At 48.1% G+C, this 15,532-nt stretch overlaps 1 protein-coding gene across 1 annotated transcript in view; it reads left to right on the top strand.

Annotated features, from left to right (window-relative positions):
• KREMEN2 (kringle containing transmembrane protein 2) overlaps positions 1-15,532 on the top strand; it is a 49,851-nt gene that overhangs the window by 15,338 nt on the left and 18,981 nt on the right. Inside the window, exons 2-4 of the mRNA XM_084805234.1 lie at positions 9,701-9,967; positions 13,045-13,169; positions 15,329-15,482. Coding sequence (XP_084661360.1) covers positions 9,701-9,967; positions 13,045-13,169; positions 15,329-15,482 — 546 coding nt within the window. The remainder of the gene's footprint in view (positions 1-9,700; positions 9,968-13,044; positions 13,170-15,328; positions 15,483-15,532) is intronic.

The following is a 15,532-nucleotide window of genomic DNA, read 5'->3' as shown; positions in this document are numbered from 1 at the left end:
AAAGCAGTGTACATCAATAAAATATAACTCGATCGTAAAGATGCATGATCAACACGGTAGCGATGTTAGTGACCATGAATGTATCTATTTTTTAAAAAAAAAATTACAGGATTTATATACTGCTCTACATCCAATAAGATTCCCAAGTGGTGAATAACAGAAAGAAAGGAACAAAAATGCAGAATTAAAATATTTTAAATCAGATTATGTTATCTAAAACTGTGGTTGGTCAGTCAGGGAAGGCACGTTTAAATAAAAATGTCTTCAGCAGGTGCCGAAAACAAAATAACATCGGTGCCTGCCTGACGTCAAGAGGCAGGGGGTTCCACAGAGAGGAAGCCACTGCACTTAAGGCTCTACTCCAAGTGGACTCCAAAGAGACTACAGGTTCATGCGGAACCGCCAGAAGCATCTCACCTGATGACCACAGTGTTTGGAACAGGCTGGTAAAGGAGAAGGCTCTTTCTCAAGTATCCTTGTCCGAAGTTGTTTAGGACTTTATATACCAATAACAGAACATTAAACCTGCCCTGATAGCAAATAGGCACCCAGTGGAGTTCCCTCAGTAAAGGTGTTATCTGCTGAAAAGGGGCAGCTCTTGACAACTGCCAAGCTGCTGCATTCTACACTAGCTGCAGCTTCCAGACCATCCTTAAGGGCAGCCCCACATAGAGCACGTTGCAGTAATCCAGTCTCGAGGTTACTAGCGCCTGTACCACTGTGGCCATAAACATGGGACCTGCAACACAGTATTGCAGCGTATCCCAAACACCTAAAACACATATTCCCGTTCAGGTCTCATGGGGGGGGGTGTTGTGGTGAGGACACATCTTTCCTTTCCCACCCTCAGAGGCCTTCCCTTTGTCTACGAAAAACTAGTAGATGATGGGAAAAGCCCCAGAGAGCTGCTGCTAGTCAGAGTGCACAAATAGTCTGACCTAGTAGAAGGCACCTTCCAATTTTCCTGTGTCCCTTCAGCACCAGCTGCTACCATCTGCCAGCCTGGAACCAGAGTGTTTTATTGCTTTATAGCAGCGGCAGTGTGTGTGTGTGTGTGTGTGGAATCTGGAGAGTGGTAAAGGGTGTCCTTGTCTCCCTCTTAAAATATCCCTGTATGGTGCAGGGAGGGGAGTTTTTAACCTCACAGCTAGGGATGTGTGAGAAATTAATCTCTGCCAGTGTGGTGTAGTGTTGGACTGAGTGTTGGACTGGGAGCTGGGAGATCAGGGTTCTAGTCCCCACTCAGCCATGGAAGCTCTCTGGGTGACTTTGGGCCAGTCATAGACTCTTAGCCCAACCTACTTCACAGGGTTGTTGTCGTTGTGAGGATAAAATGGAGAGGAGGAGGATAATGTAAGCTGCCTTGGGTTCCTTGCAAGAGGAAAAAAGGCGGGATATAAATGCAATCAATCAATCAATATGTATTTCAGTGCTAGCATACTTCTCGAACCAAAAGTCGAGACTTCGCACTTTGCACAAATTCGCACGTCTCAAACTGAAGCACGAACTGGAACATAGTTTGCCTTTAAAATCTGTGTATTTCCAAAGTTTGCAATATAGTTGGAAAGAAAAATCCTGTGCATTTGAACTGCGTGCACAAAAACGTGTGTGTGTGTGTTTTTAAAAAGGCACACAAAGAATGCATATACTTTTAAAAAATGTACATACAAATGCTTGATTCAATTGGGAAACTACTCGAAAAAGTGCATATATTTGAAAAAATATGTGCAAAAGTGTATATTTTTAAAACACATGCACCAAAATATAGACAAATTGTCATCTGGATTAAAGAATAAATCACAATGCAGAATCAGGACAGATCAGACTTAGCACTGGAAAAATGTGAAACTGAGAAAAATTGAACTTGACAGATTCACCCATCCGTACACAACACGCATCTTCACAACCCTAATCCCTTCTGACTCCAGATAATTTACTATGAGTAGTTAGTGACTTCAGCAGGCCCATCTTTTCCCACCCGCTGCTGACACATCCTGTACATCCTGAAGTGGAGATGGGATCTGAATCCACACTGTCTCCCTTTGGGTTTTTACAGGCAATCTGCTGTACATTCATATCAGGGACTTTCCCCATTGTGATGAGACTCAAAAGAATGCAAGAAGAGTCCTTCTGGATCAGATCAAAAGTCCATCTAGTTCAACATTCTGTTTCCCACAGTGGCCAACCAGATGCTCACGGAAAGCCCACAAACAAGGCATGAAGCCAATAGCTTTCGCCTGCTGTTGGCCTGAAGCTGGCAGTAGCATATAACCATCATGTTTAGTAGCCATTGATAGCCTTCTCCTCCATGAATTTGTCTAATCCCCTTTGGGAACCACCTAAGCCAATGGGCATGCCCACATCTTGTGGTAGGGAAATCCCATGTACTAACAGCAAACTCATTATTTGAGCTACTCCTTATGTAACCCAAAATGGCACCATCCACACATAAGAAGGAGGTATCAGCAGGTTTGGGGGGGGACCCCAAGGTTTGCAGAGGTTCAAAAATAATTAGGGTGTGTGTGAAGGTTTGAGAGCTACAGAGGCAAGGAAAACAAAAGTTAGGCCTAGAGACCTGGGGCGTTTTTTGTTGGAAGGAAGTAACCCTGAGAAGAGTAGTTTCATTTCCTCAGTTAAGTTTCATTTTCCTGAATTAGGTTTCATTTCTCTAGGTTTGAAACAGTACTTTCAATTTGGGAGAAGGAGGGGATAAAAAAAGAGAGAGAGACAGTGTGTGAGAGAGGAAGATCAGAGAGAGACCAGGAAGATCATGAAGAGAGTGCAGGAAGAAGCAGCCTGGAGAAGTCTAAGTGCAGCTAGGAAGAGGAACTTGTATTTTTGCAACCTTTATTTTCTCTTAATGCTTTCTGTATCACTCATCTCTACTCTGTAAATACCACTAGTTGTGATTTGCTTGCTTTAATTTACCAGAAAACTGTTGTGGTTAAAACCCCAGGTGTCTGGAGTGTCAATCACCCCATGTCTATAGCCTAAACCCCACGTTATTGGGAAGGGGAAGTTTAAAAGAAGGAAGGCAGGACTCTTAAGGAGGCAAGAGATCCTTAAGGAGTTACTCAGGGGGTCTGGGCCATAAGGGCAACCCTGACAGGGGTAAAGCAGCAGGGCGGGGTGGGGAGGAAACCCCAAAACAGCTCAATAAGAGCAGGGGATGGAAAATTGGAGAACAGGGGTTTTGGAATGGAGTATCCTGCAAGGGGCTTGGCTGAACAGGAGCACTTCACACCGCAACATTTGTCATAGTTTCCACTTAATCCTATATCAGGCTCAGTAAAATTTTATTCCCTGTTCCCCTTTCTTCTTCATAACCCCAATTTTCACTTCACTCTGTAACCATCTTTCATCTAAGCTGTTAAGAGTTCATCTTTGTGGCACCCTCTACTACAAGAAGGCCTTTCTGGTCATCTTTCCCTTCATCTTTTTATGGCTCTGCTTTCTTTTGCTTTTAGAGAATAGTAGGCTGGGGATCTAGAACTAAAATTATAATTATAATTCTATTGTTTTTTATTCCAAATATTCTGTATTCACCAGAAATAACTCTTTTTACTTCACCTGGTCTGCTGAGGAGGCCTTGAGTGGACTGCCACAGAATTGTTGTCTACTGCAGAGGATTCTGGGATATTTCCCAGGTGCCCATTCAGTTCTGCAGAGCACAGGCAAGGCCTATTAGGCCTCATTGTCAAGCCATGTGCCCTGAAGACCAAACTAGATGTGGCAGTGGCAGTGAGCCCATGTTCTTTTTCGTACTTGGCCCCGTGGGATGGGATGGGGTTAGGGTGGTCTTACTTTGACAGTAGAAGGAGTATGCGGGAATGGGGCACTGAGCCGTCCCAGCTCTCATGCCTTCACTGCCCCCTCAGACCATTTTTCTGGCAATTTATTTGTTTGTTTGTTTGTTTGCAGTGTTTTTATCCTGCTCCTCAGCTGACCAGTCTCCTGGAGCAGCTTGCAAATGAACCAAGTGGAGGCGGGGGTGGGATTTGAAGGGGGGGTTCAGTGCATCAGTGCCCCCTCTCCTATGCACTCCCTTTACTGTTAAAGTACGACTGCTGACCTCTGCTTTGTATGTGAACTGTGTGGACACAGGAACAGTGGCCCTGTCACATGGGACTTGGCCCAAAACACTCCCAAGCACCCCCTTCCCCAGCACGTTGCAGAGGAAGATTGGTTTCAGGTGGGCAAGCCTGTCTGACATGACTAATTTGCTCACTAAAAGGCCCTGGTAAGCATCCAAAGAACTCCCGGATTCCTGGAACAACGGTCTGGAAAAAAAACAACACACATATACACACCAGTTCTAAAGGTGTGAACATGCCCTTGATATTCCTTTTTTTTTTTAAAAAAAGACAGGCATTACAGATATGTTTGGAATTCTTCTTTATCCCATTCCTTCTCCACACAGCCTGTTGGTCTTTTGACAGCTGCAGCCCCAGTGGGAGGAAGCCCTCCACAATGGTACCAAAATAGCTAATCCCACGTTTGTTGGAATAGAACTATCCCCCCCTCCCGTACGCGTTCCGTGGCATTTATGGAGCATTTCTTCAGCAATTCCAGTGCTCGGTAACACAGAGTCCTAAGCCATTTGTCCCCCTGATGTCCCACCCCCAATCTTTATTTTATCCCCCCACCCCTGCTCCCCCAAGGCCATCTCACATTCATGGGCTTTATTCCCCACCCCAGGACAGCCTACACTGGGCCTAAACAGCCTGTAGGAGACCCAGCTGCCAAGAGACACCACCTGCTAGACATCCAGTCTCCGGCCTCTGTGTGCTTCCACATCTCCCCACAAAGAACTCCCCCCCACCCCTCCCTCTGCTTTCCCCTCACCCCACCCACCTACCCCTTTTTGCTTTATATCAGCCACCTGTTTATTATGTTCTCAGCTATTTCCATCCCCAACAACAGGTGGGACATGTCCCCCTGGGGTTTGTGTCTGCTAGGTCGGAAAGGCGTCTGGTTACACCACGAGAGGTTCAGGCTTGGAGGCGGTTGGGAGTTGGGGGGGTGGCAAGGAAGCAAGACTCATGGGTCTATTCCCAGCTGTGGAAGGACATTAATATGTCTGGGATAGAACAAGGCAGGCTGGGAGCCAGGACTCCTGGGTTCTTGGGGGAGGCACAGAGCCGAGAGTGGCTGGTTTTCTCGCCAACCAAGAGGACAGCATCTCCTGCACTGCATACGGAAGACCGCAACTTGGCACACAGCATGACTGAATCCACAAGACCACGTCTGTGCCTTTTCTCCACTCTAAAATGTGGGGAGAAATGCAATCAAGATTCGGCAGCAAGAGAATTTGCATTCTGCAACCTGGTTCATTACACAACTCCCGCAGATTTGCGGAGAGTTGCTTGCTTCTGTGCCATAATTTTATTTTTATTCCACATTTCTTGGAGAGGAGGAAGTAGGTACGCAAGGCACTGAAGGCCCTCCTACTGACTACTGGACACGCTTCTTGCCCAGAATATACTTCAAGTTTCGTTGCATTCCACCACACCCACAAATGCCCTGGCCCAAATCCCACGGCAATGGGCACTGCTGAATCTTCAAAAGGGCAGGCACTGAGGGCTCTGGGCTTTTCTCGAAGCTAGCCCTGCATTCTGATCCAGAAATCTTTGACCTGGTCTATGTGTGCAGTGGAATGAGGTGGCCGAATCCTGAGGTGGTAAAATAATGGGCTGAACTACTTCAGAGTGCAGGTGAGGAATCACACTTTTGAATGTCCCTTGCACACACACAAAAACATGGGTACAAAGTCTCTGCAGATGGACATTCAGCAGAGCAGGGAGTTTCTCCTTAGTTTGCTCTTTAATAGGCTAGATTGTACCTGCAGGGAGGTAGAGGTATGTGTGGTTTGTTTGTGTGTTCTAGATGTAGGAGCATTCAGGAATGGCATTCCAACTTGCAACATGAACTAGTATGGTCCATTCCATCACCTCATTCTACTGCAGGGGTAGACCAGGCCTTAATCCCAGAGGATAGGCTGCGGAATGACAGGAACACATTTTTTTCACTTTCTCAGAGGCACGCTGACCTTTATTGTTACTAGGGTTTGTGTGCTGTAGGGCAAGCCAGCCTTGAAAATGAGTTCTTGGAGGCAACTGAGCCCTGGTTCTGCTGGTGTAACTTGAGGGCCGTGCTGGAAACCACCTCCCTCGAGAAGGACCCACTGCAGACCTTGGTAGAGGTCAAAGAGATGAATGGGGGGTGGGTCCTCTCCATCTTATCTCCCCACCCCACCCTTTGTGCTTTGCCTGCACTTGACTTTCTTGGCATGGCCGATTAAATGTGTCTTTGAGTGCTTTGATCCTCCTCCCCCAAATATAAGATCTAAAAGGGTCTCCTCTGTTTCTCTTGCCTCCAGCCAAGGCTCATGCGACACCCTCCACACCGATTTCCTTTGAATCTTCAAAGCCTTTGCATGCTTTAACTGATTACACATTTAGCATCTCTAATCTCCTTTTTGGCCCCCACCCTGGAGGCAACCTTGGGACGTGTCCCTCTTCTTTCAAGCTTGTCTTGTCACGCTCGCTCTGATGTTCCTCCAGCTCCCACATTTCAGGAATGGGGGGGTGGGGGAGGGGGAGGAGGGGCAGCTAGAGGTCTCTTGCGAACTCCCGGAGAAGACGAGAGACCTTTCCTCTGCAGGGCTTCTTCTCAAGTCCTGCAGCCACCCTCAACTTTCTGACCGAAGCTGTCTTCTCCAGTTACAGAGGGGACGGCGACATATGTTTAAATCTTCTCACTGCAGGGACCTATGTTGTACCCTAGTTTGTTTGTTTATTACATTTCTATACTGCCAGTTCGCAACAGTTAAGGCCATAAAGTACAACAACAGGACAAAATATGATCTAAAACCTTTAAAAGCTTAAAACAACGGTATAGAACCAAAGTAGAAACGAGCGGCAGCGTAAAGATTGAAAAAATACAATAAGGGAGCAAGCCTATCTGGATAGGTGGATGCCTATCCGATGCAGGGTGGGTTGAGCACGGAGGGGATCTTCTACTCCATGCTCCAGCTGCCCTGCATTTGTGGATAGACAGCCGATTTCGGCTGTCTAGCTGCGGGACTTCAAAGGGGGGAGGGAGGCAGGGAGGCAGGGCAACGCATAGGAAGCGTCATACCATCACTTCCACACTCCCTGCCCCTGGAAATGCTCCCTTTTGCCCCACTCCGCGCTGCTCATCTGAGCACAGAGCCCAGGGATGATCTGTGCTGCCTATGAGGCGGCGGGGGAGGCAGTTTTCCAGGAACTGAACTGTCTAGCAGCCATAGGGTTGCACCCTAAATATGTTTAAAACAACAGAAATGGAAGGACTAAAATGCCTGTGAGAATAAAAAGGTCTTCACCTGGCGCTGAAAAGACTACAACGTAGGCACCAGACAAGTCTCTCATATATATATATATATATATATATATATATATATATATATATATTTACACACACACATACACACATATACATACATACACACACACACACACACACACACACACACGAGAGGCAAATATACAAGTTTCAGAAAGGAGTAAAGAATTGTGAGTCTGAGGTAACAGGGAAAGAAGGAGTTCATGACACAGTGTCTGAGACAGACTCGTCAGTGAAGCTGTTGCCAAGCAATCAAAGCGGAACGGCTGTGAGATGATGGCATTTGAGAACCAAGGTGCCACAACAGAAAAGGCTCTCTCCTCAGTAGCCACCCACGCAGAGCCAGCCCTCCCATGAAGCGGGGTGAGGCATCTGGATCAGGCGGTGGAGTGGGAGGAGCTGTGGGGTTCTTGCGAAAGCCCTCCACAGCCACCTTTTCCAGCCGTGCTGCTCTCCATAGAGCCAATGCGGCAGGAAGGTTAAGGGGGGTGGGCAATACGGGAAGGGAAAGGAGTGTGATGTGGCGGCAGCAGGAAAGGGTGCGATGTGGTGCTGATGCTGCGTGTTCTCTGCCGGCTTAGGTAGTGAGACAGCTTGTGCCGGAGCTGTACCCACTTCACTTCATTGGTGGGGGTGCCTGGAGCAGGGCCTCTGAAGACAATCTTAGAGTCTGGGCGGGTAGATATGGGAGGAGAGGATCCTTCAGTTTGACTCAAGACAGTGGGTGCTTCCAGACGAGGGCTCCTGGAGTTACCAAATGGAAGGCATTATGCAGCTATGCCGTCTTTCTGTCCTTAAGGGATTTTTTGTGGAAAGAAAAATGACCGAAGAAGCAGTGGGAAAAGATGGGAGAGTTTTGAGTGGAAGATGGATTCATTTGGACTCCTGTAACATTCTGTGAGCAAGGCAGGCCGATTGCACAATAAAATCCTCATCTGGAAGCACCCAGTGCCTCTGAGTGGGCAAAGAGTGCCTTTCTCTCGCCAGTCAAGGCCTGTCCTCGCCTAGTAGAAGTGAGGAGTCTTCCAGGTTTGAGAGCACAGTTCCCGGTCTTCTGAAACCCTGGAATCACTCTTTTTTCCTTCGTGTTTAGAAATTAAACCCAAGAAGTCAGGACTCTTCTGAGTTCTAACAAAGCTGGTGTAAAGTAGTGGCTATCAGCACAACCCTGTGCACATTTACTTGGAAGCAAGTTACTTCTTCTGCTTATAGATGGGTAGGTTGTACTGCAAGAATGTGAGTTTCCAGTAGGGAACTCCTCAATTCAAATCTCTCATCAAGTGTAAATTCACCATGGCTATTTCCAGCCTCAGCTCCCTCAATGTGCAACATGGGCATAATAATACTGATCACGTTTACAGGAATGTAAGGATTAGTGATATATTATTTATTGTGGTTTTTTTTAAAATATATTTATCCCTCTTTTAGACTAATTTGGCGGCTAATTTGCAGGTTTAGACAGAAGAACTCCTACAACTCCCAGCATGCCCCAGCCACCGTGACTGGGAGTTGTAGGACTTTTTCCTGTCAAAACATGCATAGGATTGCACTCTAAGACTAAAGATGGCATCTCAGAGAAATCTGGCTCCTTTGGGGCTCACTGAATTTCCCCAGAGCCCCCAGCTCAGCTTGTATTTGTGATTTGCTTGTATTTGCTTTTCCCCAAAATCCAAGAACATAATTCCCCCCCCATCACAATTTCTCCAGGATCCCCAACATGGTGCCTGCGGGTGCCATTTCTGCACATTATTGTCATGATTTGCTTAATTTGCGCAAATTTAGACTGTGAATTGCACGAATTTGCATAATTTGAACAAATTATGGCTGTAATTTGCGCAATTTCTATGCAAAAAAAAATTACAGACTTTTCGCCAGCTGGCCCAACTTGTTGAGCACCAACTGGTGGAGGACGAAACAGAGTCTGGGGGGCTGAGCCGACAAAAGCTCATTGAGCTCCACCCCCCCAACTGGATTCCTCCGACATCCCTATCTAAGACTACTTACGGTGTGGTATAGTGAGCAGCTAGAATGCTGGGAGTAGGATCTGAACCACTGGCCAGTCACCACCTCTCACCCTAACCTATCACACAGGGTTGTTGTGAGGATAAAGGGGTATGTCTTCGTGTGTTAACGCATGTGCAGCCCTAAGCTCTTTGGAGGATGGGTGGGATTTAAAGAACAAACCTTGCTTGTGTTGGTTTCTTTCTTTAAAACCTCTTTGGGATGACAAATGGGATGCCTGAGGTGTGTACAAGAAGAAGACCAATCTCACTGACCGTCCCTTTCTCTTTCTCCCCCTCTCTCTCGTCCTCAGAGTTGTCTGAATGTTTTATGGTGAATGGAGCCGATTACCGGGGCTCGCAGAACAGGACTTCGCTGGGGAGTGCAGGGCGGCCCTGCCTCTACTGGAACCAGACGCGGGAGCATGCCTACAACACGGCCAAGTATCCCCACGGGGAGTGGGGGCTGGGCAGCCACAACTATTGCCGGAACCCGGACGGCGACGTGCAGCCCTGGTGTTACATCTCAGAGAACGAGGAGGGGATCTACTGGAAGTACTGCGATATCCCTACCTGCCACAGTGAGTGCAGGAGGCTGGGCAGGCGGTGTGTGTGTTTAGGGCTGTCAGTCAGCAATGGGTAGGTACAACTATTTGGCCCAGTCAATAGGAGAGTTTGACCAAGGCTGGATGCTGTGCCGGCTCTGGGTTTTTGAGGACCCTTGGAGAAGACCCCCTCAGTGGGCCCCTCCCTCAGTGCTTTTGCCTTCTCACCACTATTGGCACCAGCTGCTATTGCCCCTCCTCCTCTTTCTCACCATTGGTACCCCTTGCTTGATTGACAGGCAGAGAACCAGGGAGCAATCTGGCCATGGCATCTGTTCCTCCTCCTTCTCACCACCACCGTTGTCTGGGCCAGAGACAGAGGCAGGCGAACAAGCAGGTCGCAGTGGTGAAGAGAAGGAGCAACTCCAGGGGGCTCTGGTCAATGGGCCCCTGTTGGGGTGAGGGGCCTTGGCAGGTGCTCAGCCATGCCTGCTCTTGACACTGGCCCTGGCTGGATGCCCAGGGGAGCTGGAAAGGCAGGCACAGGAGTGCCACCAGGTTTGTGGGGTCCCAGGGCAAGATATTTGCGGGGGGGCTCCCCTTCACTAGCCTCTCCCTGCCGCCCTGCCTGTCAACCCAGCCATGTTTTGTTTTTTTACTTGGGTGGCGGCAGCAGCTCCTCCTCTTGCCATGCCACGGCACTGCTAAAGGAAAGCGCTGTGGCGGCTGGTCAAGGCTGAAGCCCCGCATGCACCATTTAAAATCACAAAAATATGTTTTTCTTCATTAACTACAATTAGCAGCACACTGAACCAATCAGACACTGATTTTGGAGGGGGGCAATCTGCTCAACTCTCCAGGGCCCGCAAAGACAATGTCTGATTGGTTCGGCATGCTGCTACTCACGGTTAGTGAAAACTAGCATAATTTAAAATGGCAGGCTGTGGGGCTGCAGCTTTGACCAGCTGTGGTGGCACATTCTTTTAGCAGCGCAACATGGCAGGAGGAGAGTCCAACACTGCCCACAGTGCTGCCAACAGCCACCTGTCAGGGGGCTGGTTGGGGACCCTCTTGCACCATGGGGCCCTGTCCCTCTGCCCCATGGTCCAGCCCTCGCAGTGCCGCTGTGTCTGTGGGCCAGGCCGTCTCAGAGATAATTCCAGCTCCCTTTCCTGAATATCCAGCACTGATATTTTTTTTAAAAAAACAACAACAACCTAAGTCTCTAGCCCTCTTGGTCCATCCATCTGTCTCAAAGATTTGTATCCCACGTTTAAATCTGGGAAATTTCCAAACTGGTGTACATCAAAAGACATTTATAACCATTTTGCCTGATGCCAGCTGGGGATGTCGGAGAAATTCGCAACGGAATCAGATGAGTTTGGATTTCAGTGAATCTGACCTATGGATTCCGCAGTGGACTGGCTTTTCCCAAGTTGCGCAGATTCTGTGGACTTGCTGACGCGTTTTTTAAACTCTCCAGAATTCTACAGAAATTCAGTTGTAGAAAAATACATAATATAGAAAAAGAGCCAAAAACGTGCATTTCCCTCATAGGCTAAAGCATGAAACTGCTCATTTTGGTGGGCATTTTCGCATTTGCGGAAATGAGAATTTGCGCAAATTTGGGAGATGGGGAAAAACCTAATTCTGCCAAGGGGCGGACGATAGAACGAAAGGCACCTGACAATCTGCAAAATGAAGACAGAACAGGTCTTACATCCTTGCTCAAAACTAGGGCTGGCCTAAGGTATTTTGCTACCTGAGGTGAAGGACAAGGTGCCTGGCCCCCATTTGACATACAGACGCTGACTGGATTTGCTGGTTGTATCTTACTTCAGCACCGGCAGTTGCTGGGAGATCACCTTCCACTGCACCTGAGGAGAGCAAGCCACTCTCGCTTACGGTGCCTGACAACACCGCTCCGACCTCCGTGACCTCGCCGCCGCTGGCTCACTGCTCCGCCTGGAGGCTGCTCATCACCCACAACACATGCTGCACTGCAGCAATAGTGGCCCAGTGTGCATCACATGAGCAGAGCAATACATGCACATGCACAAGACCTGCTGGCATGTGTACCCTGGGCTGGCTGCCTCTCTGCCTGCTTGCTTAGGCAGGGCGCTTTCCCAGGGGCACTGTCTGTAATGCATTAGGAGAAGATGTCAAGGTGAGAAAGCCAGCCAGCCCAGGAGAACAACAAGCAAGCATCAGTGCTGCTGGGGTGCCGGCTCTGGAGGATGGGAACAGCAGGGTGGTTGCCGCCACCCTCTCCATCTCTACCGCCTGAGGCAGCAGTCTCACTCTGCCTAATGGTAGGGCCAGCCCTGCATCAAAACACACCTTTTCTGTGAAGCCTTGGTATAGTGCCTTAGTCCAGCCATCCCCAGCCAGGTGGCCTCCATATGTTTTCGATGACAATTCGCATCATTTCTGACTGTTGGCTATATTGGCTGAGGCTGATGGGAGTTGTCATCCAAACCATACAGAGGGAACACTGCCTTAGTCCCAATAGCCCACTATAACTAGGCCTGACTGCACGTAACTCAGATAATACACGCTTTTGCTCTATAACCTAGTCTGCTTCTACTTTCCTCCCGTTCCTCTATAGTCTCCTGTGTGGCAAATTTTAGAGGACAATACTGATGCAGTAGATTAAACAAATGTTCATAGTTCAGAACCAATAAAAAAGTGTTAAGCTGGTGCCTAAGGCTGCAAGCACACAAGCGAGCAAGCCCCATTGAACACAATAGAATTTACTTCCAAGTAAGCACTCACAGGATTGTAATGTGAAACTTCGCAAGGAAGTCTCCAAGTGGACCTTTCTGAAGAGGGTGTTCCATAACCAAGTGTCACCACCAGAAAGGCCCTTTCTCTGTTGCCACCAGCCTCATATCTGGGCAGATTCAAAATGTATTGGTTTAACGGAAAATAAAAATCATTTGTATTCATTGGGTGACCTGAATCATATCGGCCAACTCACATTTAGGCTCTGTCGGTCTTGTATTGTGCTATGTTGCCTTTTTCTCACCCCCCACCCCCAGCAATTTCTCTGACGATGCGGCGAGTTGGATATGGGCCACCTTGTAACGGGAATCCTTTGTTCTTTCCTCCAGTGCCTGGTTACGTGGGTTGCTTCCTAGACTCTGGGGCCCCCCCAGCATTGAGTGGGAGCAGTGGCACCTCCACCAAGCTCACAGTGCAAGTTTGCCTCAGCTTCTGCCGCAAGCGAGGCTATAAGGTAAAGGCTTCTCTCAGTTCTGGGCATTACAGGCAGTGCTGGCTCCAGGTTTTGGAGGCCCCTTGGGCAAGACACCCTCGATGGGCCACTTCCCTCAGGGGTCCACCTTCTCATGGCCACTGCTGCCTGCTGCCATTGCTCCTCCTCCTCTTTCTCATTCTTGCTGCCACTCGCTTGCTTGGCAGGCAGGGAGCCAAGGAGCAAGCAGGCCGCGGCATCAGCTGCTCTTCGTGCTCACCCCATCATACATACATTCAGCCTGTACATATGTCTTCACTGATCCGGGCTGCGTCGTCTGCTCCCCCTTTTCCGGATCAGCCTTGCACCCGTCCATGACTCCGGCCACTTGACAGGAGTGGGGACCATTGCACACATCAAATCCCTTCTCTGTTTCTAAACTATCTGCCTGATCCTTGGCTCTGAGCAATGGGGAGCTCAGCCATCCAAGCAGCATTTGTTTTGGCATTCCAGGCAATCAGTTTTTATTAGTGCAACAAATGCCCAGTTGTTACCCATTTGTTGCACTTGGTTCGGACGTCTGCCCTGGTGGTTATGCTTCTGTTCCAGGGATACTGCATTTTTTGATCATGACATGTGCTGGTTTTTGTTTGTTTGTTGTACCTGGGAAAATGAAAATGTTGTTCTGTTTGTCCTCCAATTATGGCATTCATATAGTTATTCTCACAGCAAGCGTCTAGTGCCTGGGCTCTTGGAGATATTTTGGGCTCTTTCCCTGGTTTTCATCTGTCATTGAAGAAATAAAAAATAAAAGCGTGTCTCCAAACTCACCCGCCCTTTTATTTATGGAAATATAAGTAAAGGCTACAGGTATTATTCTACCCTGTCACCCTGCTGCTCAATAAGAAATAAACCCACTGCCACTAGAGAACCTACGGGACTCCAGATGTTTTGGACCACAACTCCCACAAACCCTCACCATTATCCATGCTAGCTGGGAATGATGGGAATTGTAGTCTGAAATATCTGGAGAGCATTAGGTTGCCTGCAACTTGGGATGACTGGCCAGAGCTTCGGTGCTTAATAAAAAAAATGCTCCAAGGTCAGTTCCCAGAGAACTGACTTTCCCCCACTTCCGCGCTGCACCGAAGGCAGTGTGGAACGGCCCCGTGCTCTGTGCTCAGAAGAGGAGTGTGGAGTGGCCAAAATGGGGCGTTCCAGGGGCATTCTGGGGCAGGGAAGGTGGAAATGCTGGTTTGACACATCCTATATGTCGTCCAGCAGCCTCCTCCCCTGCTCTGCCTTCCCATGACTAGACAGCTGAAATCGGCTGTCTAGCCACAAATGCAGGGCAGGAGACCAATCCCCTCCGTGCTTCTCCTGCCCTGCATTGGATAGGCGGTCACCTCCAAGTTCGGAGGCGGCTGCCTATCCCCATAGGATTGTGCCCCAAATTACTTATATATAGTTTTTATTTTATTGTTTTGCATTAATTTATGTCCCATCCCCCAAGTTCATTTTGTCACCCAGTCTCAATTGTGGGCCTGCCTTGCAAGCACCTATTGGCCTTTGCTTGTGATGTGAATGGTGATGTCTGTTGTGTGACTTTTCTTTTTTTAATTTAATTTTTAGTTATGATTTATTTTTAAGTGCCTTACCTGAGGCTGAGTGCTTCCCCATTCTCCCACAGTCCGACCATTGGTAGCATTCATTACCAATTTTAAAATGTTGTCTTAGAATTTACCCCAAAGCCTTAATAGAAATATTTACTCCAGTCCAGATAAACTTTGTTCTAGCTCAATTCCCACTGCTTTCAAAATTACCAGATGAGGGTTTTTTTAGAGAGTTGAAGGCAGTTTGAAAGAGCTGTCCCTGCTGTTCATGGTGCCTACATCCATATTAGCCTCTGGCAAACAGGCCGTGTTGTTTCAAGAACCTACAAAACCTACTGGACAAGAGAGAAAAACTAGGGGCAAAGAAATATATGTATACACCCATGGAAGTGAAGCTTCTCTTAAATCACTTTCAACTTACTTAAAAACTATTGTCTGTCTCCAACCTCACTTTCTCTGGTTCAGGACCCATTTATAATTCACAATCTTAGCCATGCAATTAACAAATGTAATGGGCAGGTTATAGAGACAGATCCATCTTCCACACCGACATATTTTCCCTACTGTCTCTCTCTTTCTCCTCTGAAGTTTGCTGGGGTAGAAGCCGGTTATGCCTGTTTCTGTGGCCATGAAGGGGATGTCCGCCGTAGCCAGCCAGTGAGTGCTGTGGAATGCGACCAAGTCTGCTTTGGCAAGTCCAGTGAGCTGTGCGGGGGGGATGGGCGGATTGGCATATACAATGGTAAGTACGAGGACTCAGAAGTACCCTCATCAATCTTAGTATTTTAAACA

The sequence above is a fragment of the Heloderma suspectum genome, chromosome 6 (assembly GCF_057233095.1).
Source record: "Heloderma suspectum isolate Gila_16-S chromosome 6, 16-S_ref, whole genome shotgun sequence".
Classification (NCBI taxonomy): domain Eukaryota; kingdom Metazoa; phylum Chordata; class Lepidosauria; order Squamata; family Helodermatidae; genus Heloderma; species Heloderma suspectum.
The sequence above is the reverse complement of the archived record's forward strand: the minus strand, read 5'-3'. Positions and strand labels throughout refer to the sequence as shown.